The sequence below is a fragment of the Geotrypetes seraphini genome, chromosome 12, assembly GCF_902459505.1.
Source record: "Geotrypetes seraphini chromosome 12, aGeoSer1.1, whole genome shotgun sequence".
Classification (NCBI taxonomy): domain Eukaryota; kingdom Metazoa; phylum Chordata; class Amphibia; order Gymnophiona; family Dermophiidae; genus Geotrypetes; species Geotrypetes seraphini.
The window spans coordinates 103,508,299-103,532,470 of NC_047095.1; the positions used below are offsets into that span (position 1 = coordinate 103,508,299).

At 43.6% G+C, this 24,172-nt stretch overlaps 1 protein-coding gene across 1 annotated transcript in view; it reads left to right on the forward strand.

The window, feature by feature from the left end:
• Positions 1-378: 378 nt before the first annotated feature.
• Positions 379-24,172, forward strand: part of LOC117346204 (vomeronasal type-2 receptor 116-like) — a 75,395-nt gene continuing 51,601 nt past the window's right edge. The window contains exon 1 of the mRNA XM_033915605.1: positions 379-492. Coding sequence (XP_033771496.1) covers positions 379-492 — 114 coding nt within the window. The remainder of the gene's footprint in view (positions 493-24,172) is intronic.

A 24,172-nucleotide genomic window follows, 5' to 3' on the forward strand; every position in this document is an offset into this window, starting at 1 on the left:
TTCCATCCCTAAGGAGGAACAAGTCAGGTTTAAGTCCTGTACTAAATCCATTCCCAGAGGCAGGAAACCAGTTGAAAGTAGGGCCTCAGAGGTTGTTGAGGACAGGGCTGCCAATCCTGAGGAGCATGAACATGATCATAACCTAGAACCCATGCTAGAGCCCGAGCCTGCTAGAGAGTAAGCTCCCTTAGAAGCAATATACCTAATGACCTGAGAGGGAGCCAGAGAGCATTCAAACCTGTGCCCCAGCCACGTAAGATAGGGAGTGGTTTTAACTCCTTAAAACAGCTCTCAAAGTCTGTGAAGCAGGCAGCACATGAGGACCTAGCAGATAGGGCTCTTCTGGCCAGGCAAAGGCAAGGCACAATCCAGGAACCCATGGAATGGGAAGGCTGTACACCCCAGGAGACTATAGAGCTGGCAGTTCCAGAGGAAAGCATGGATACAGCAGAGTTTGAAATGCTTGAAGCTGAACCCTTGGAACCAATGGACGTAAGTTTGGCAGTTTCTTGGCAATGATTTAATTTGCTCTTTTTGAATCTTTTTGTTGGGACAATTTACCAAGGAACTGTTGTGCACAGCACTAATTAAGCTGCTACACACCAGCTGTGACTGAGCCAGGAGAAAGCTGGTGTAGTTTTCTTTTGTTGGCTGTATTGCAAGCCAGTGACTTTCAGGATTGGGGAGGGTTCCCTGAAGACCAAGTGTTGGGATTTTGCGGGTGCTTGAAAAAGCTATTAATTGAAAGGGGACTCAGCAATTCTGCCCAGTCTTCAGAGGCTGGAGAGTTGCTGCAGCCAAAAGAGGCAAAAGTTTACAAACTGCACTACTCTGAAGTTTCATGTTTGTGATGCAGTATATAGGAACCTGGCGAAGAACAGGACTGGATTACTGGAAAACCCAGGTCTCCAGGAAGACGTGAAAAAGTGTTTCCTTTGTTTTTTTGTGTGTTCTGGTTTGAAGCTGTGTGAAGCTGCCAGAATGTTACCTTGAACTTATATTCATTTACCTGTGACAACACTTAAGTTTGTTCTCTGGACTACAACTGGCTTCCATGAACTGTTTGTAGAAAGAGGAAAAGCCAGTGAAATAGTTTTTGTGTTTTTTTTGTTTTGATAGATTAAACTTTTGGCAATGATATGAGCTCGTGTTGGCTTATTATTATTATTCTGAAGCCAAGGAATTTAAGGTCTCCCCCTTTGGGAGCCGCACCAGGGTCGTGCTGCCACCAGTCGGCGGACTGCACAGTGCCTTCGCGGACCCGGCTGGGTGACACTTGTCACACTGTTTTTTCACCTTTAGATCTTCAGACACTATCACCCCAAGGTCCCTCTCTGCGTCCATGTATATCAGCTTCTCACCTCCCAGCATATACAGTTCCTTCAGATTATTAATCCCCAAATGCATTACTCTGCATTTCTTTGCACTGAATTTTAGTTGACAGGCATTAGACCATTCCTCTAACTTCTGCAGATCCTTTTTCATATTTTCCACTTCCTATTCAGTGGAAATCCTCTGTTGCAAATCTTGGTATCATCTGCAAAAAGGCACACTTTTCCTTCTAACCCTTAAGCAATGTCACTTACAAACATATTGAACAGGATCGGCCCCAGCATCGAACCCTGAGGGACTCCACTACTCAACTTTCACTTTCTTTGTTTCTTTGTGACCCCTGATGCAGGCATTTTGATTCACCAAAACACAGTACTGTGTCAGGTCCATAGTCAATGTTTGTCCCTTTGTTTCGGAGTAAGGAGATTGCAATTGATTCAAAATACTGCAATAAAGTTAATATACAATGCAAAGAAATATGATCATGTTTCTCCGCTGTTAATAGATTCTCATTGGCTACCCATTAGTCATAGAATCACATTTAAAATAATGTTACTCATCTTTAAAACTTTAGCCTGTGGTGAACCTCAATTCATATCCAGACTCTTGATACCTTATAATACACAACGCTCTCTTCGTTCCTCCAACCAGAATCTTCTCTCAGTACCTTCCCTGAAAATCATTGGTACAAGAAGGGCCGACATTTTTTCCGTGACAGGTCTCCAATGGTGGAACGCCCTTCCCCAATACATTCGTAAAGAAAAAGATATTTTAATATTTAAAAAACTTTTAAAATCTTATTTATTTAGAGATGCTTTTAATGTTTAAAGCATAGTATGTTTATAATTGCTGAGGTTTTTTGTTTTTTTTTTACTCCCCTTACCTATTGTTATTTCCTTTATTCTACCCCAAACAAAAATTGTAACTTTTATCTTTTCCTTCCCAACTGTATGTTTGTTCAAGTTAAATGTTTTTTGTTAAATTGTGAATCCCTTTCTACTTTATTATATTTTTGTTATGTACATCGCTTAGTGAATATAATAGGCGATTAATCAAATTTTGTTAATAAACTTGATAAACTTGATGAAACTTGATATTTGAATAAAAAACCTAAAACAAGTCTAAAAGACATTTGGAGCATTGAGACAAAGCAGCATATTTCTGCTACTCAATGTCCATGGATTTGGACTTGGAGAATGATATGTACAGCATCAGCATCTATGAGACAAACTTGTTTTTTTTCTGTTATATATAATTTTTTGTACCCCTGTTCATTTACAAAAGTTGGATAGTTCAAAGTCTAATAGATGCTGGCACTGAAATCTTGAAGTAGACACACTGGATCATTTGTTGTTTTATTGTCCCTTGATACTCAAGTTCTGGAAATCAATATGGATTAAGATTATTAGGATAATTGATGTTCCTATGCCATTGACATACGAGATGGTTTTATTTGGAACATTATTGAAACTGAAAAATCCCGTTGACAAAGAAAAAAGCAGACTTCTTTTAATTATGACAGAGGGTTGCTATGCAGATGACAACCAGGAATTGGAAAAATTATGACAGGAAACATGCTTATATTATGAATGTATGCGGAACAAGCGGGAAATAATAAAAAATTCAAAGAAGTCTGGGATCTGTTGGAAACATTTATTAAATTGTAGATTGATTAATTGAAACGATCCTTAATTTTTGTATTTTTTCTATTTTTCCAAACACATCCAGATAGGGAGGGAGGATGGGGAGGGTATAAGGTATTTTGTTTTTATATTTATAATCTAAAAAAAGTGCTCCACTTGTATAACTAAAGGGCTCACTCTCAACGGAAGAAAAAGCCTCAGATTTACTTTAGGTAAGGCATAAAGCTCAAACCTCCTCCACCAACATCATCGGCCAAAGAACTTCTAGAGAGGGTGTGCTACACTACCACATTTTATGCACACCCTCTCCAGAAGTTTTTTGGCCGATGATGTTGATGGAGGAGATTTGAGCTTTATGCCTTACCTAAAGTAAATCTGAGGCTTTTTCTTCCATTGAGAGTGAGCCCTTTAGTTATAGAAGTGGAGCACTTTTTTAGATTATTTATCTATTACCCATTTTCACCAGTATTGGATATTGTTTTTATATTTATGCAATTGTAAGTGCTATTAATTGTTTATATCTGTATGCATTTTTTCATGCAGATTGTGAAAAATTGCAGGCAGACCTTATGAAATTGGAAGACTGGGCATCCAAATGGCAGATGAAATTTAATGTGGACAAATGCAAAGTGATGCACATTGGGAAGCATAACCTGAATCACAGTTACTGGATGCTAAGGTCCACTTGGGGATTAGCGCCCAAAAAAAGGATCTGGGTATCATCGTAGACAATACAATTAAATCTTCTGCCCAATGTGTAGCGGCAGCCAAGAAAGCAAACAGGATACTGGGAATTATTTAAAAATGGATGGTTAACAAGACTAAGAATGTTATAATGATTCAACCTCATCTGGAGTATTGCATTCAATTCTGGTCTCCTTGTCTCAAGAAAGATATAGTGGCATTTGAAAAGGTTCAAAGAAGAGCGACCAAGATGATAAAGGGGATGAAACTCCTCTCGTATGAGGAAAGACTAAAATGGTTAGAGCTCTTCAGCTTGGAAAAGAGATGGCTGAGATGAGATATGATTGAAGTCTACAAAATCCTGAGTGGAGTAGAATGGGTACAAGTGGATTGATTGTGCTTGGGCTTAAATGGCTAGGGCCTTTGAACTGGGGGCCTTCCTTTTATATGCAGGTCATTTAGTCAGGAAGGTAAGGAGCCAAAGACAAGAACATGAAAAGAGTACGGGCTTTAAGTGCTCTCTAAAAATAATTCTTCTCTTCTGATTACAGTACTGGACACTGAAAAATATTTTTTAATACCAACTAGTAATGTCATAATTTGTAAAAGTCCATTACAAAGGTACCTTGGATTACGAGCATAATCCGTTCCAGGAGCATGCTCGTAATCCAAAATGCTCGTTTATCAAAGCGAGTTTCCCCATAGGAAATAATGGAAACTCGCTTTGATGCGTTTCCCCCTCTGAGAACCGGCATTGCTCCCCTCGAAGGCCCCCCCCTGTGATCAGGCACCCCCCCTACGATCCGGCACCCCCCCGCCTCGAACAGGCACTCCCCCGCCACGATCCAACCCCCCCCGACACGATTGGGCACCCCCCCGCCATGATCCGAAGCCCCCCGACACGATTGGGCACCCCCCCGACACGATCCAACATCCCCCGACACAATTGGGCACCCCCCCGACATGATCCGACATCCCCCCCGACACAATTGGGCACACCCCGCCGCTTCTTACCTTCATCTCGGCACTCTTGAAGATCGGCCTACTCGTCTGCTGGGCCTTGAGTATCTGAGCATGCTCAAGGCCTGCGAGTTCACGTTCACGTTTAGAACGTGAACTCGCAGGCTTTGAGCATGCTCAGATGCTCAAGGCCCAGCAGACGAGTAGGCCGATCTTCAAGAGTGCCCAGATGAGGGTAAGAAGCGGCAGGGGGTGCCCAATTGTGTCGGGGGGGATGTCGGATCGTATCGGGGGGGGGGGGGGGTCGGATCATGGCGGGGAGGTGCCAGTTCAAGGCAGGGGGGGTGCTGGATCGCAGGGGGGGGTGCCGGATTGCGGGTGGGGTGCTCGTAAATCGAGCCATGCTCGGTTTCCGAGGCACCGATTTTGCAAATGTTTTGTTCGTCTTGCAAAACATTTGCAAACCGGTGCACTCGTAAACTGAGGTACCACTGTATTTGGTAAAGTCTTTACATAAAAATGCTAGTATCAATTAGTGCAGTGTATCTCAAACTGTGTGATGGGGCACATTAGTATGCCTCCTGAGATTCCAAGTGTGCCACGGCACACTGAAAAGGAATAGAGGCGCCTGCCAGCTGACTTCCCTACATGGTTCTGCACCAGTGCTGCCCAATTCGCTGAAGGCCTGCATGTTTCCCCCTTCTCTCTAGCATCCTCCAGTTTCCCCGCTGGCCTTCCTGTCTCTCACCTTTAAAGCTAATTAAAGCAGCCTGCAGAGGATCATTGGTAGGTAAAATGATTTTATTTTCAATATAGTGATTGAAATGTGTTAGTTTTGAGAATTTATATCTGCTGTGTATATTGTTTGTATATGAAAAATGAATGGAAAAAAATTACATTACAATTAGTAAAGGGGATGGTATCTGGGGCAGAGCTTGGATGGGCCTAAGGAGGTCTGAGGTTGGGGTACTCAGATGATATTTGTTAGACTTAGGGGGTATTTAGGGGGTATTTGAAGTAGTTGAGAAACACTACTGTAGGCAATCACCCGGCACTAATGCCTCTCCTTCTCTGGCCCTCTTCCCTTCTGGCACCCCCTACTGGCATCTCAGGGCCCATCTGGAGGGCCTCTATACATGCCCAGATGTCATCACGCCGACGTCCACGCATTTCTGGGTGCCTCAAGCCATGGCCACTACCTTTAATATGCCCTGGCTCAAGAAAGTATGAAAGTCACTGACTTAGTGGGACCATAGGCTCTCTACATATAAATGGTGTCTCTTCTAAAATTTCTGGTAGGTATACATGCTGATGCACATAAATCATACATGCATAAATATACATATCACACATAGATCTTATAAAATCATCTCCATGGTCTCCTTATGCAATATATTTTTAATTTTGTTTTACAAAATGAAGATTCAGCACTATATGTGAACTGGCTCACCATTTTCCACAAAGTCATTTACACATTCAAAACACTAATAATTTGACACAGTTGAACTTCCCTTTGCTAAATCCATGCTGACTGCTTAAAATGATATTGTGGCCAGCAGAAAGATACAAAAGTATGATGCAATCAGGTGAAATTTCATTCAATGGGAAATCTTTAACAAATGTGACTCTGGTCAGTTAACAGGTTAGGTCTCAAGTATGCTTTTGACCTTGTTCTGCAAGGGAAGACCCTTGGACTGCAAACACACATTTTCTTCTTCTTTGGAGCTAGTGTAAATGTGGTTGCTTGTGGATATTTGTGCATTTGCTTAAATTAGTTTGGCCATTTGTTTAGGGATATATGAGACTAGTTTTATGAAAGGTACATGAATGGCTATTGCATTTATAAATAGATTTTTAACATAGGTTCCTTTTTGCAACCTGAGCACAGGTGTCCAGTCATAAAATCCCTCACCACATACACAATATCCTTGATTACTGTCATCAAACTGATCTCTACACATTTCAGCCAGATTAATGTTTGTCTCTCTCTTAATATCAGTTAAGCTTTAAAAATAAAAACAACAGCAAACTATATTTAATGTTAAATGCCCAGAACTAGAGCAGAAGTCCCTTGAGGGTAAACTGTAAGGAGAAGACACTATAAAGCTACTGGATCCTTAGTGGGAGAATTAAACTCAAACTCAGCAACAGGCTTCTATGACCCTCTCCCAACTCATTAATTTCATTTCTGGTTCCTTGGTTATAGACCTACTTCCAGTGTGAAAATTTGACGACATTTTGGTTTTTATTTTAGAGATTTAAAGGTGCATTTCTGTGAGATCGTGGAGAACCCTGCAGCATCTTCTACCCAGGCCAATAAATTAAGTTCAGTCACAGCAAGTTTTTAATTAGATTTCACAATTTTGAAAATGAAAGCTCATTCAATTTGGAATTTCTTAATGCCTTTTTATGTCCTATGGAAATTCACAGGCTGTGCACAGTTTTTAAGGTTGGATTATTTGATACCACCTGGATACCACAAGAATGGGGATTTCAGAATTGGGGGAATAGTAAGTGTATTCTTTTCAGATATAGACCAAGTACCATCCTTTAAAGATCCCCCAATGTTGACTCAATTTGCAAAGTAAGTAACGCTGTTTAGCAAATTCATATTAGAGTTATATTGTGAAATTTATTGTTATATTGGATAGTCACAAATATACATATTTCCCCTTCAACCTCCTCACATCTCTAAGACTAGCACACAGAACTATGCATCACACAACTGTCACTCATCCTGCCTCATCCAATAAGATTGTATGTAGTGGGAGAAGAGGTGGCCCTTCAGCTTTCCTGTTTTCAATAAGAATTCTAAATTTAGTTTCCTAAAACTTTGGTGGCCAAGGAGTAGGATATAGGATGGTTATGAAATTAATATGAGATATCAGGATAAAGCTGCTGATCAGGTTATTGAGAGGCATTATCTGAATATCATCTCTGAATATCTTTGCAGTCCACTCTGCATTGTGTGGATGGTGCCAGGCTGTCCTAAATTACCAAGATTAGTTATCAGAATAATACATGATGTTACCACTATCAGATAAGTTCCAATCTTGACTGCTTTATCTGTATGTTCAAAATCACTAAGGAGTAGATATGAAAGAGATGTATCAACAGGGACTTTATTCCAAATGGGAAAAAAACTGACGCAGAACAAAGGAGTCATAAGGATGAGATGTCAATAATTCAGCCACAGGTTTAAAGTTCAAAATTCACTTTATTGATAAGTAGCACTGCGAGGAGTTGAAAACTCGTCTTAATGGCTGGTAGTTCTATCACATAAAAAGAGCATTCAATGCATGTCAAATTTAGAAAGAACAGAAAATGATCTGGTGTCCAAACCGAAGCTGAGGGTCACGTGGGAAAAACTGACGCAGCACGGCCAGTGTTTCAGCACCTAAGTGGCTTACTCAGAAGTCACAAATGTTGATATATAATGTTGGTTCATATGACAGTTCATATAATTGTTCACAAATCCCAAACAATGTAGTATTAACCTTTAATGATGAAGCCTGACTAGTGTGCATAGAGCAAGCATACACTAACGAAGAAGAGGGAGCAACTATCAATGATATGTGGAAAAATATGGTATGTTTTAATTAGGAAGAGGGGATATTGGTTGGGCTAAGAACTTTCTAGCAGCCCCTCATAGTGGAACTTATTTTTTTACCTGGGGAGATAGAGAGTTAAGTTACTTTTCTAGATTCATGGGGAAGAGCACTAGAAATAAAACATGGATTGTTTGGTTCTCAGGCTGCTGCACTAACCTTTAGGCTACTCCATTATGTATTAATAAGATTATATTGTGCGTATATGAAAATGGATAGAAGAAATTGCATTACAATTAGTACTATTATTATGGGGTGGGATCTAGGGTGGAACCTGGGTGGGAGTACTTGGTTGATATTTGTTAGACTTAGGGGGTACTTGGCTTGAAGAAGTTGGGAAACTGGTTTATTCCAAGCATATGGGGCAGCTAAAGGATTAAAGTCTGGAATTGGCAGTGGAAAAGAAGGGTACAGATAAAAGCAACTTATCTGAGGAATGGAGTTCTCGGGGAGGTGTTTAGGGAGATATAAGAGAGGCGAGATACTGAGGGGCTGTGGCATGAACACATTTATAGGTTAGTAATAGAAGTTTGAACTGTATTCAGAAGTGGATAGGGAGCCAGTGAAGTGATTTGAGGAGAGGGGTAAGATGAGTGTAACGAGGTTGACAGTAGATAAGTTGTGTAGCTGAGTTTTACACAGATTGCTGGGGGAGAGTGGTTCAGCAGTTCACATTAGTTAAAATATAGACAGCAATTGACAAAACAAATTCTGATTTGCAAAAATATGGCAGGATAGAAGATTGCACGTAACATAACCATCTCCCGCCATAACTTGGCACCTATCAATCACAGGTAAAAAAATAAAATAAAATACACCCTTTGTTGTTCCTGTTAAGCTTGTTACATATATTAAAGCCACTGCTTGCCTTGTACATGTAGTATGGAATATTGATACACCTTGGATTTTGGCCAGGTACTGGTGACCTGGATTGGCCACCATGAGAATGAGCTACTGGGCTTGATGAACCATTGGTCTAACCTCTAAAACTTCTGTTAGTGCTTATTTTACATTATCTGACACTAAATCTCATTACAGTTTTAGGGAAATAAACTACTACAACTTCCTAGCCTTTGTTTTTGCAGTGGAGGAAATTAACCACAACTCAGAGCTCTTACCAAACATCACCCTGGGGTTTGACCTTTATGACTCCCACAATCATGCACTCATAGCACAAAGGGTTTTCATGAATATCTTATCAGGAATGGACACACCAATCATTAATTACAACTGTAAAACATCTGCCACACTTGCTGCTATCATTGAAGTTGTTTCTGCTGAGGAATCAAAGCTAATATTCAATATGCTTCGGATATACCACTACCCACAAGTAAGACTTCTCCATTTTATTTTCTACTCTTGACTATAATCTTTTTCTACAAACATCAAGTTTCATAAATGTGAATTCATATTGCTATCAACAAATACTTAAATGTAATAAACTGTAAAAAGAAAAATATGACAATTGAAAGATACATTTTCAGTACCTCATCAGATTGCAAAGTCAAGTTTTCTTAGAAAATACCTACCTATAGTCTGTTTAAATATTGGCTTCTCTTTTATTTATTTTAAATATTTTTTATTATTAGAAATATGAGGTGCTGGAGAAAAGTTCTCAGCGCAACCAACAAACTTGGAGCATTCCTCATTAATGGCTATATACTTAAACCAAAGACTTTCCACTTTTTTTGTTCCATATTTATCTTACAGAAAGAAAAAGTAGAAATAATTGGGCTAAATGCTTCTTCTATCAAACTGCGCTAGCAGTTCTTAGCACAGAGAACTACACTGAATGGCCTGCGCTGCTCCCAACGCTCATACGAACTCTATGAGCATCGGGAGCAGCAAGAGCCATTCAGCGTGGCTCACCGTGCTACAAACTGCTAGCGTACTTTGATAGAAGAGGCCCTAAGGCCCGGATTCTGTATAGGATGCCCGGAAGGGGCATCCTATACAGAATCGGGCCTACACTAACCCTGATTCTGTAACCGACATCCATGTTACAGACACCGGTCACAGAATCGGGTTAGATGGCTGCTATACTTATTGCAGCAAGGGATCTCCCTGCTGTGATAAGTATAGCAGCTGCGGCCACCTGATCCCTCCTGACCATTGCTGGCAGGAAGGTGCCCAACCCCTCCTGCCAGAGGAAGCCCCCCCGATGTCCCAATTGCTGGCAGGAAGGTACCCAACCCCTCCTGCTGGAGGATGCCCCGATGCCCCGATCACTGGCAGGAGGTTGCCCATCCCCTCCTGCTGGAGGATGTCCCTGATACCCCCAATTGCTGGCAGAAGGGTGCCCAACTCAACCTGCCAGATGCCCCCAATAGCTTGCAGGTAGGTGCCCAACCCCTCCTGCCAGTAGGCTACCCACCTGCATGATCGCCAGAAGGAGGGTGCCTAACCCCTCTTGCCAGAGGTTGCCCCCTCCAGACTCCCCCCATGGACCCCTCAACTAACCTCTAATCATTGGCAGTCCAGACAGGTCTTGCTACCGTCCAGCCAGCAGGCAAAATGAGGTGGGCCCTCCCCTTTCCAGGCCATCCCTGCTAAGCCTAAGGCCTGATTGGCCCAGGCTCTAGGAGTCTGAGCCAATCAGACCTTAGGCTTATTGGGTCCACCCATTCCGGCCCATCCTCGCTAAGCCTAAGGCCTATTTGGCAGGCTCATAGAGCCTGGACAAATCAGGCCTTATGCTTAGCAGGGATGGGCTGGAAAGGACCGGGCCCACTTAATTTCAATGAGGCGGGCCTGCCAGCCGGACAGTACCAAGACCCGTCCGTCCAACAATTAGACATTAGTTGGGGTGGAGGTTAGAAGGGATTTGTGGGGGTATCAGCACATGTGGGGGGTCTGGAGGGGGCATCCTCCTGTTAGCGATCATGGGGGGGAGAGGTGGCTGCGGCTGCTATACTTATCGTAGCAGGGAGATCCCTTCCCGTGATAAGTATAGCGGCCACGTGTACTTACAATGGAGGCCAGCATTTTGCTAGGGAGACATGTAGGGTTGCCTAGGTTCATCTAAGGCCCTTAGGCAAGCTTAGGTGGTCTTGCAGGCCTCCCTAAGTTCCCAGAGGCACCTTCAGTATAGGCAGCATTTAAACTGGATTCTAAAGTGAACTGGGAGCCAGTGAAGCTTTATCAACAAAGGTGTTTTTGGAGGAGGGGAAAGGGCAGAAGGTGGGCCAACCTAGACTTAGTCGTACAGCAAGTATAACCAAAAGTTTAAAAAGGTTGCCCAGTCAGAACTTATACGTTTTGACTTAGACCACGTTAAAACAGGTATAAGTTCCGAATAGGGGTTGCTGAGCTGATCGCGTCTGCCACGATCAGCTTAGCAGCCCGGGCAACATGCCCACCCACCACCGCAATGACTGTGGCAGGAGAGATGCCTAATCTTTCCTGCCGTGATCACAATCACCCATGAACTACCACAAACCATGGCAGGAGAGATGCCCAATCTCTCCTGCTGGCACCCCAACCCTCCCGACAATACTGGCAGGAGGAAGCCCAACACCTCCTGCCGAGGTACAAGTCCCCGAACCCTCCCTGACAATACCAGCAGGAGGGAGCCCAACTCCTCCTGTTGAAGGCAACCCCCACCCCCCTCAAATATAAGCAGGAGGGATCCCAGGCCCTCCTGCCCAATCGACCCCCCTGAACCCCAGATTGCCCCTGAACCCTAATGCCCCCCCAACACTCCCCCTCAACTTTAAGTTGGACGGATGTATGGGTCCCAAGCCTGGCCACCGGCAAGCCCACCATCCTCTGAATGGTGGGCCCAGGGCCTGATTGGGCCAGGTGTCTTAAGGCCATGCTCATAGAAGGGGCCTTAGGTGCCTGGGCCAACCAGAATTGGCCCAGTTGCCTTAGGTCCCTCCTGTAGGCATATGAGCACATGGACTAGCCCCTCCTTTGCCTAAAAGGTCTTGTTTTGGGCATTTGGGACTTGGGCAATTTTTTCATTGATAATGTGTTCTAAGGTTAGACAAAGTGGTGGTCTGGGCGATTAAACTGCTGAACGTAGAGGTAGGCCATTTTTTTTTCAAAAACTCATTTTGGATGCTTTTTTCAGAATGAACATTTTTCCCTGCTGCTACTTTCAGCATTTAGGGGCTTAGGCCAAAAAGGGACAGACTTTTTTATTATGCCCCTCTAAGGCTTTTATTTATGCAGATGGAATTTTACTTATATTTCCTGTTTCTCCTTTCAATTTAGATTTAACTGTTTTTCAAAATTGTGTATCTTTAATAGAAAAATGGCTTTCATTAAATGGTTAGGTTTTAAATTCAACAAAGACTGTGCTCTGTTGGGTTTCTAGAATGTTTTCGTCTCTGACTCAAAAAATTAGATTATTTGAGACTGATCTTACTTCTGTTAATTTGTTTTGTTATCTTGGTGTTTTATTTGATTTGTCCCTATCTTTTGATAAATAGGTCTCCAAAGTGCTAAAAAAAGAATATTATTGGTTGAGACAGATATGATCTACTAGTTCTTTTTCTATTTTCAGCCTTTACATACTCTTTTGCATGTGTTTATTTTGTCTCAGATTGATTACTGTAATTCGGTATATAGTGGTATTTCTTCTTTTGGTTTACGTCATCTTCAAATGTTATAGAATTCAGCAGCCAAATTTCTCTGTAAGGCTAAACTTTATCATCTTATTAATCTATTGGTTTGTTTACACTGACTTCCAGTACAATATTGGTGCATTTTTTTAAATATTAAATCTTATTTTTAAAACTTTATATATAGGTCAACTATTATATTTAGCATCAATTACTATTACTTACACCCCATCACAAATGATACACTCTCTTGAGTCCAACAGACAAGTTCTACCATCAACTAAATTATCTCATTATGAATCTACTCATGCCTAAACCTATTTTTTATTTATCTGTTTCCCTATAGCAATATCTCATTGAATATTGTGACAGGGTGTGGCCCTGGCTGGGGCCTAACCTGGAGCACACGGGCCTCATCTGAGTGTTAAGGTGAGGCTTGGAGTATGTGGAGTTGAGAAGAACATCAAACACACAGGTGTTTAGAGTGAAAAAAGAAAAAAATATGCATTATTGGTTTAAACAGTTAAGTTTTTATTACAGTTTCATAAGAGTTCAATGATGGTGCAAAAATCAAGAGGAAACATATCATACAAAGTTCAATACATTCTTTCTTTCTGCTGCTTCTGGCTTTGCCTCCTATTGTGGAAACACGGTAAGTCATACACAATCAAAACCAAACATAAATTGCTTACAGTTCAGCTGCTGTGCCCAGTGTCCAACGGCCAGTGCTTAGGGGAAAACATGAAAAGAAAAAACAAACTCTTCCCCAAGCTGGAGATTTCACCTCCCAACTAGGAACCTCTAATGCAAAATATTGGCTGCATAACAGGATTCTAAAACAACAAAAAACAGCTAAAAAAAACAAAACAATAGCTGGGTCTTAATCAAACCTAATGCTCATTTTCAGCTGAAGAGAAAACAATCAATTTTCATTCTTCTTTACCAGCAGGCTCTGTCCCAGATATTAGAGAAACTGGGCCTCTTCTCCCTTGAAAAGAGGAGACTGAGAAGGGACATGATCGAAACCTTCAAGATAATGAAGGGAATAGACTTAGTAGATAAAGACAGGTTGTTCAACCTCTTCAAGGTAGAGAGAACGAGTGGGCACTCTCTAAAGTTAAAAGGGGATAGATTCTGTACAAACGTACGGATGTTCAGCTTTAGCCAGAGAGTGGTAGAAAACTGGAACGCTCTTCCGGAGGCTGTTATAGGGGAAAACACCCTCCAGGGATTTAAGACAAAGTTAGACAAGTTCCTGCTGAACCTGAACATAGGCAGGTAAGGCTAGTCTCAGTTAGGGCATTGGTATTTGGCCTAAGGGCCGCCACGTGAGCAGACTCCTGGGCACGATGGACCACTGGTCTGACCCAGAAGCGGCAATTCTTATGTGGCTTCTGGTTCCATGTTAATATTTTCATAACTAAAAGCTGGTTCACAATTAGAAGACTATACCTGAGCCTTTGGTGAGCTAGCTTCTTGTTGCTTTCCGCTTTCCAGCCCTGTGGTAGAGTAGACTCCATTCTGAATCAGTTAGTCTGTAGTTGGGAGAAGGTATGAGCTTCCCCTGCTTCCTACTAAGCACTCCTTTTTCAGCTCCCTGGTGCTGAATATCACTCAAGTCACCTAAGCCCCCTTGATTCAATCCTTCAATTCTCTTTGTTGTTCTGGGATTATTGCTCCTTGCACCTGGACTGATTAGGTTAACCACTCCAGCCCTGGTTTGCCTTGCTCCAAAACTAGGGCATGCTTGGAGTGGTAGTTCCTGTCCTTTCCCTGTTGTTTGCTGTTTAGGGAAAACGTGTGGGTTGATTGGCCTAATGCCTCCAGCCCTGGAGCATACTGGGACTGGTAGTTCCTGTCCTTTCCCTGTTGTTTGCTGTTTAGGGAAAACGTGTGGGTTGATTGGCCTAATGCCTCCAGCCCTGGAGCATACTGGGACTGGTAGTTCCTGCCCTTTCCCTATTGTTTGCTGTTTAGGGAAAACATGTGGGTTTATTGGCCTAATGCCTCCAGCCCTGGAGCATACTGGGACTGGTAGTTCCTGCCCTTTCCCTGTTGTTTGCTGTTTAGGGAAAACGTGTGGGTTGATTGGCCTAATGCCTCCAGCCCTGGAGCATACTGGGACTGGTAGTTCCTGCCCTTTCCCTGTTGTTTGCTGTTTGGGGAAATTAAAACAGGCTTTGAACAACTTACCAGTTTTAAAGCTAGTCTGTAAAGGATTCTGCTGGTGCTGCAGTACTCTGGACCTAACTGTGGGGACAGGAATCAGATTTCCTACAGTGTAGTCCATGCCTCCATCCCCATTTCTTGGGTACCGCAGGGTTTCCTTTATAGGCACAGAGGTGACACTGTGACAATATGCATGCATAACTTTCTTTCCCAAGATTTCAAATCGTGCACTCAGCACTGTTGCTCGTACCCTTCATGGTCTAGCATGGCACAATGATGACACTCAGGCGTTTATCAACTCAAGTGGAATTTATTTTGGCCGCAGCCATAACAGCACAGTTACATCAAACTGTTATCAAACTGTTATCAACTGAACATCATAATCAAGCATGAACGGTGATGAACTGTACACTGTAAGCACTTCAGAAAATGGCATAACACACAATGTACCTCACCAGGCAACATATAAGGAACTGCTGGTCAGGCGCACAGCATCTGGCTCTCTATCCCGCACTATGTGGGGCGCCGTACAAACTTCCCCAGCTCATCGGACCCTTCCCGTTCAAGGAGGTGTCCCCTCGTCAGCGGTACGTTGTTGTGAAGATCATAGCCTGGCCCCCTGCCGTCCAAGCAAGGCGACGTGCCCCGTGTCTTAACCACTGTAAAGATGTCAGCCTTCTACCCATATGCTGTGCTTACCTGCCACTACCCGTGATAGCGAAACCTCGCTTATCGCGGGTTCCCCCCAAGTGTCATGGCTGCGGCACCGCACACATTAACATATGCCATCCTGGATAGAACTGGTGAATATATCCAGACCGATGTCGGATCAGTGTACCCCCGCCAGGCGGTACAGACGCGGACCGCTGTCCTCTAGCAAGTAGACATTTTGTTCTTATTATTATATATTTTTTTTTTTTTGCCATCCACCTATTTAGTTTCTTGCGAGTTAGTTATCTCCACGGCTGTGTGAGATCTCGCACCTTTCATACTTACCGGGGTATAATATGGGACCACAATAAGGTAGTGTGGGGAAGCCTGCTGTCTGAGGATACTATTGGTCTGTGGGGAAGCCTGCAGGCTGAGGATAACATTCGTCTACATTTAACGTGTTGAGTTTATTCCGAGTTCTATATCAATAAGGTAGTGAGGGGAAGCCTGCCATCGGTCCGCATTTTCTGGACTAACTGTACACTGTTCGTGGTCTCTAGCGCCCACGGAACCAATGTACTGAGGAACTTCCGCTGTTAAACCCCTACCCAAGGTACCTATACCCTGTAACTGTGACCCTAAGTATCCCATCAACCCCCTAATCCCAGAATGTGAGACCAGTAAATACTTTCGAGAACAATCAGGGAAGCCTTGGACCGCTCTTGAGGTAATGTAAACCCTAATTATTAAGATCATTCAGCCTCTCTTGAGGTGCTGTAAGCCGTAAGTTAAACCCCGTAATGTAAAACATAAGTATGAAGGTCCTTGAGGTACTGTGAACCAAAATGCGAGGCAACATCCATCCCTCAACCTGATGTAAACCGAATAGTAACATCCATAAACCGAATGTATATCCATGATTTTTCCGAATTGTAATTTTTGCTACTAATCTAGGGAAAAAACGCTGTTGAGGTAATGTCACCTAATTAGGAAGGTTCTTCGGCTAAACTATAAGGTAAAAGATGTAAACCCCGCAACAAATGTAAGGTAGTGCCACTCTTGAGGTTATGTAACCTAATTATGAAGGTTCATCTAATTATGAAGGTACTTCAAACTTCAAACTATACACCATCCACGATGTAAACCCCGCATTGTAACATCCATAACCCGAATGTAGACCCCTGGTAAAGGCCACCATCCATCCGAACCCTAATGTCCACCCTGTGACATCCATAACCCGAATGTAGACCCTGATTTACAACATCAATAAACTCTATGTAAGCCCTATGTAGCGCCCGATCATCCGCACCATAACACCCTTCATAACCTTCGTAAAACTGAGCGTTCGTTCTTACCTCCCAGATGTTGACTCTCCTTCTGAGTAGGGGACTCCTAACGTTGCTCTCCTTCTGAGTAGGGGACTCCTTACGTTCTTATCTCCCAGATGCCTGCGAGTGATGTAAGCTGGTCCCAAGGCTAAGGTCTCCGGTAATCAGCGAGATGATAAGTGATGATAGCAAGGCCGTGTAGCTGATGACGAGAGTTGAGTGAGGCAAGAAAAAACAGTTAATAGAGGAGGTACGCACACATCTGTTGTCAGTAGCATAACCCCGTATAAGGGCGCGGTATGGTCAAGGAGACCTCAAAGAAGGCATATGAGGGCTCAAGGCCTACGTCTTACTTCCCGTTCTGCAGGTAATAAGGTCGTAAGCACGGTGGTAAATGATGATATCATGGCCGTGTTGCTGATGAAGAGAGTGAGTGAGGCACGAAAACAGTTAATACATGAGGTACGCATGAAGTGAGGGCAACACAACCCTTGCCTGTAGCACCCTGTATAAGGGGCCGCCATGGTCATGGAGAAAACTCAAGGAAGCCAAATATGAGGGCTCAAAGCTGTAAGGTCTATGTCGTAGTTCCCCTCTGGCTAAGTAGGAATTCGTAGATGAATGGAGGAAGAAAATGATACCATGGAGACCAAGAGTCTTATTGAAGAGGGATTGATACTACCTGGATATGGTCCCCTCGATTGTAGGATTAAGGGAGGAGGAAAGTCTTGAGTGGTGAACTGACCCTGTTAAGGATGGTACCTAGATGCGTAATCCTGGCGTACTTAAGATGAGGAGCTGCTCCTGGCGCCCAACTCATGGGCGCCCCTACTCGGGAAAGATCCGTTGTTAGTCCCATCCTAAGGCCACTGGAAGAGGACATAGTAATTCGTTGGGTAACATATTAATGATGAAGCAATTATGAGCTAACATTTATGATGTGGAAAAGGCTGGGATATGAAAGCAGATATCATTGTGTGTCTCCCATAACCTCACATAGAAGAAGTTGGTGGCTAAGGAAAGGGGTCTATCTTTGTAACTCAACAAATCGGGACTCTCCAGCATGAGTTGAATCTCTCGGTCTCAGGATAAATAGATAATGGTTACAGCAGATGGGCAGCCTAGATGGTCCTGATGGGTCTCCCTCGCCATCCGGTTTATTGAAATACAGGGGACACATCATGGAGTGCCATATATAATAGTTCCTATGTAAAAGGGGGCAAACAAGGTGGACTTGATGAGGCTTCTTACAGAGGAGCAGACTCGCCGAGGGAGTTGGGGCTGGAAGGCCGAAGGGTGTGAAATTCCTGGAACGGCCTCCTAGTGGAGTTGGTAAAGATAACAACTGTATATGAATTAAAGGAAGCGTGGGACAAGTACATAGCATCTTATAGGGAATAAAAGAGACTGTATGGCATGGATGGGCAGACTGGATAAGCCATCTGATCTTTCCATGGAAGTGTAAAGTAATGGATGTCAGTAAGCACCGGATGTTCGGGGCCGTACTTAGAGAGACCCCCCAGGAAAGAGACTTGGGAGTTCTGCATGATAAGTAGATGAAGCTGTCCGTGCCATGTATAGCGGCGACGAAAGGGGGGGCAAACAGAATGCTAGATCTCGAAGGAATCAGTACTATAGGCATGGTGTGTCCATACCTGTAGTACTGCATCCAGCACGGGTCCAGAAATGCGACAAAGATGGTTACGTGGTAGGAGGAGGTGACGTACTGTGAAAGATTACAGAAAATCGTCCTCTTCTTTCTCAAACAGAGGAGAATGAGAGGGGACATGATCGAAACATTCAAGGTACTGAAGGGAATAGACTTAGTAGATGAAGATAGGATGTTCACCTTCTGCAAGGTAGAGAGAACGAGCGGGCACTCTCCAAAATCGAAAGGGGACGGGAGGGCAGGAAGTTCTCCTTGACCCAGAGAGCGGTAGAAAACTGTAACACTATTCCGGGATCTATCATAAGGGAAAACACCCTCCATGTATTCAGGAGAAATTTAGACAAGTTCCGCTGAACCGGAGCATATACAGGCAGAGCCGACCAGAAGGCCGCCACACGAGTGGACTGCTGGGCACGCTGGACCGCTGGTCCGACCCCGCAGCTGCAAATCTTATGTTCTTAACTTCGGTGCTAAATTAATAAAAGAAAACATACATATGTGAGAGAACAATAAAGGCAGTTGTGTGAGGAAACAAAGGTAACATGAGTCCAGAAATTTTTTTTTATTTTTTTTATTTTTTGTTTGTTTGTTTGTTTGTTTTTGGACACTTAATAAGAGACTATTCCATAATACAAACTGTCCAAATTGCTATGCTATTAGATTTAAAGGTCCTCCGCAGTCAAATCCCCAGGATAAGAATTATAGTATCATTATAACATGATGATTGGACAGATGGCTAGGCTAGACATAACCCCGAAAAGCATAACATCCCACTAAAAAGCAGTGAATTTAAAACAGGCTGTGGCTTCCCCCATGTCTTTCTCAATATCAGACTATGGACTTTTCTTCCAGGAACTTGTCCAAACATTTCTTAAAACCAGCTACAGTATCCGCTCTTGCCACAACCTCTGGCACTGCGTTCCAGAGCTTAACTCTTATTCTCTGATTTGAAAATATTTCTTCCTATAAGTTTTAAAAGTATTTACCTGTAACTTCATCCCCCAGTCTGTAATTTTGACGGAGTGAAAATTCGATCCACTTGTACCCGTTCTACTCCACTCAGGGTTTTGTAGACTTCAATCATATCTCCCCTCAGCCGTCTCTTTTCAAAGCTGAAGAGCCCCAATCTCTACAGTTTTTCCCCACAGGAGAGGAGCCCCCCGCTGCCTCCTGGTGCCATCTCCGATCTGGCGAGAAAGGAATTACCGACAAGGAAGAAAGCTCCACCCCGAGGGCAGATCCTGCTGACCAACAACAGGGCCCAACACTGGAAACATGGAAAGAGTGCAATAGAAGAAAAAAAGGAAGAAGGAAAACCCACCAAAAGCTCAGCGCCCACCCTGCACAACGCCCAAAGCACAGAGCCAGGCACTGCGTTCTCCCAGCTATCCCCAAATGAGACTCAACGGCCATGGGCGCGCACCCTGCGGCTGCATGGCCATGCGGTCGCACAACCCACAGCCTCCCGGCCGCCTGGCCACGAGGCAGCAGCACCAGATCCCCCGCGGCAGCTGGAGCCTCCCCTACAAAGGAAACGGCAGTGCTGGAGAGATGAGCCATGAGGTCGCAGCCCCCGCTCCCCCGCGGCAGCCAGAGGCCCAAAACAGACCCTGCAGTCGGGCCACGTGGACTCTGGTCGCGTGCGGCGCGGCTCAAAACAGGCCGCTGCCATCCCCATCACCGCGTCCCCCCTGGCAGCGGCTCGCGGCACAGACAGCGTTGGGGCCAGCGGCTCGCGGCAGATTGGCGCTGGGCCACGTGGTGCCGCACTCGCTCCTACGCGGCCGCCCCCCCCATCCCGGCGTACGGATCGGCGATAAGGAGTCTATTTGTGGCCATGCGGGCGGCATAATCGAAGGAGTCTTCCGGCGCCGGGCCATGTGGTGCCGCACGTGCTCAATCGCGGCCGCCCCCCCCCCCCTCCCGGTGTGAGGGATCGAAACGACGAATCGCTAAGGGTAATTTTTATTTTTATTTTTTTGTATTTGTGGCCGCGAGTGCAGCGGTATTGCCCTCTGCATGCTACTCCCTCACTGACCGGCACGGAGAGACGGATAAAGTTTCTCGGCAGCACAGGGGAGGGCGACTTGAAGACGCTAATCAGCCGGTCCGCCGAATATGCTGGAGATGTGCCGTTAGACGAAGTCGCGCGGGGGGGGGGGGGGGTGATGCTGAGTACTAGGAAATTTTCAGCAGGTAAGAAGTCGCGTCGATCTCCCTGGATTGTCGTCGGGAAAAGGGCGACCTCCCTTCCGCTTCCCCTTCTTCTCCTAACCCCCCTCCTCCCAGCTTCCCTCGCTGATTGGCGTTTCCCTATCCTCCTCCCTTCCCCCTCCTCCCCCCCTCCCTATCTTCTCACTCCGGCTTCGGCCGATTTGGCCTCGCTCCTCCCTATACGGGATCGGAGCTTGTTCTAAATCATTATTAAAAGCATTTTATTTTCAAAAGCTTTCAATATTACCATAGATTGATAACTTACATTGGTTCGGTCTGGTATCAGCTGGAAGGCTGCAATTGTAATAGTAAAAGCAGTTATTTTAGTATAACATTTGTTTCAGATAGTTGATTTTAGTTTATATAGACTTTTAGTGAATTTTTTTGCTTTACTTTTTACTCTGGCATTCCTTTCTTTTATCTGATTTATTGTAAGACATTTTTGTCAATCAGTGGAGTATTACATGTATAATAAACCTAAATATAATAACACAACATTAGCTTTTTAAGCCATACCAAATAACAAAATCATTCATTAATTTACTACAACACACATTATACAATAATGAGATTATTACATTATATTATACTAGCCACAGATTCTGCAACCAGTGCTGATATCAGCAGCCACCTTAAAAGTGGCCACTGATCATGTATAAATCATATCATTGCTGGTGAAATATAGACACCTGAAATATAGACACTGGAAATGTAGGCCAAAGTTTTCAGAGCCTACATTTCCATTTATTTTCATTTATCCTGCCTGTGTAGGCACTTTAGACCACTTAATGCCACTTCTGGCATTGGCCAGGCCTACTTTGGTGTTCAACTGACTAAAACACCTATGTAGGCACAATTCCAGCATTTTTTATCTAGACAACAGTAGGCACTTCTACCTCACCTTTTTTCACCATTTCTGACAGTGTTCTTCAAATAACTTTAACGCCAGTAGGGTACATACTGGTGCCTAAGTTTAGACACTGGTTTTAGAATTTCCCTTTATGTGCTTATATTCCTCCAATATCCCAATTGAGTTCAATGTGGTTACAAATGAAGGTGCTAGAACAATCTTCTCATCTTGCGGTGTCCCTCAAGGATCACCCCTTTCCCCTATTCTCTTTAACATCTACATGTCCTCCCTGAAACTCTTTCAACTATCCCTCCTGGAAACAATCTACACTTACACAGATGACATCCTTGTCCTCCTTGAGACTGACCAGAACCTCACAAACCTCCACGAAAACATTACAGCTTGCATAATGAGACTCCGTGCCTGGTCCCTCTCGGTACAGATGAAACTAAACGAATCAAAAACAAAACTACTTTGGCTCGGCCCAAAATTCGAACACCTGCCCACCCTTTTCACACTACCCACAGGCGATACACTCCAGCTCGAATACTCATGCAAAGTCCTTGGCATCATTATCAATTCCTCCCTCTCCCTCAATGACCACCTCAACTTCTTGGCAAAATCATGCTTTTTCAGCCTCCACATGCTGAGGAAAGCTAGATCCTACTTCAGCCAACAACACTTTGCCATCCTTGTCCAATCCATCATCCTCTCCAAACTAGATTATTGCAACGCCATCTACTTAATTCTATCAAAAAAAGTCTTCTAAGACTCCAGCTAATCCAGAATACTGCAGCCAAACTGATCTTCTCAAAACGCAAATCTGACCATGCCTCCCTACTCCTTGCCAAATTTCACTGGCTCCCAATAATCCCCAGAATCCATTTCAAATGTTCCTGCCTGGCTTTTAAGATCATTCATGGCATCCTCCCTCCTCTTATCCCACTGTCTTTCAACTCTTCCAGTCCCGACTCCTCCAGAACTGCCCAAAGGTATAAACTAGCCTTCCCCTCCCTACACGGCATCCACTATGCAGGCAAACTGGGAAAATCCCTTCTCTTCAAAATCACAGGTTTTTGGAACGACCTCACCTCCCCGTTGCGGAACCTGAGCTCCCTTCAGTTATTCCGCAAACAACTGAAAACCTGGCTTTTCAGCAAATTGTAATTCTATCCTTCACCCCCTTTCCCCCTCCCCTTCTTCATATAAATTCATGTAATCCTTTTTTTTCTTCCTCTCTACCTACTATTTTAAGTTCTTGTAAACCGTGTCGAGCTCCATACTCATGGAGATGATGCGGTATATAAACTTAAGGTTTAGATTAGATTAGATTAGATTAATGCTTTTCCAGAAGCCCTGTAAGTGTTTATCATTCTTTCGCTAAATGGAAGAACATTCTTCTATTTCATCAGCTGGTAAGACGATAAACCATTTAACACAGAGGTAATGTCATGAGATAATTCTTATCTAGATAATGGTACTATTACCTGCTACCCAGCTCTCTGTCCTACATGTAAATGGAGGAGCATTCTACCATTTGGTCAACTGGTAAGAGCATGAACCATTGAACACAGTTTGTATCTTACAAAAAAGTGACTCTAAAGCACATCATCTTGTGATGAATTTTGCAAGCAGTGTTATTTGTGGAAAAATAATGCCAGAATTGTTTTTGTTCCTTTAGAACATTGGGCCATTCATGTTCAGCCTAATTATCTTAGGTGCCATGTTAAAAGGCCCTGTGCTTATGAATAGGTACATACATCTCCTCCCTTCCTCCCCCAATTCACTGGCCTAGAACAGATTTCTACTTCCCCAAATCAACTTTGCCCACCTCAAAGATTATCATCCCTCTGTCAACCTCTATATCCCTAGAACACACTATCAACCTCTTGAACTCACATTCCAGAACCTCTGTCTTTAAAGTAATCTTCCCCCAACCCTAAGAACCTATAAAGAAGTTCTCTAGGGTCTAGCATATGTGGTAGGAACAATCACATCTGCTCCTGCCCTGTTAGGTTCCATGTTCAAAATGGCACCAGTTCACCCACTAAGTAGCATTTTTTTGAAGTTATAAATAAGCCAGAAGATGGTTGTTAATGGAATTAATTTGGAGAAGGGAAAGGTGAGTAGTGGAGTCCCTCAGAGGTCATTGCCGGGGCCGATCCTGTTCAATATGTTTGTGAGCGAAACAGTTAGAAGGAAAAGTTTGCCTTTTTGTAGATGATACCAAGATTTATAGCAGAATAGACACCGAGGAGTGGAAAATATGAAAAAGGATCTGCAAATTTAGAATGGTCTAATATCTGGCAACTAAAATTCAATGCAAAGAAGTGCAAAGTAATGCATTTGGGGATTAGAAATCAGAAAGGAGCTCTATGTGCTGGAAGATGAGAGGCTGATATGCACGGATGGGGAGAGGGACTTTGGAGTTATAGTATCTGAAGATCTAAAGGCAAAGAAACAGTGTGACAAGGTGGTGGCTGTTGCCAAGTGTAT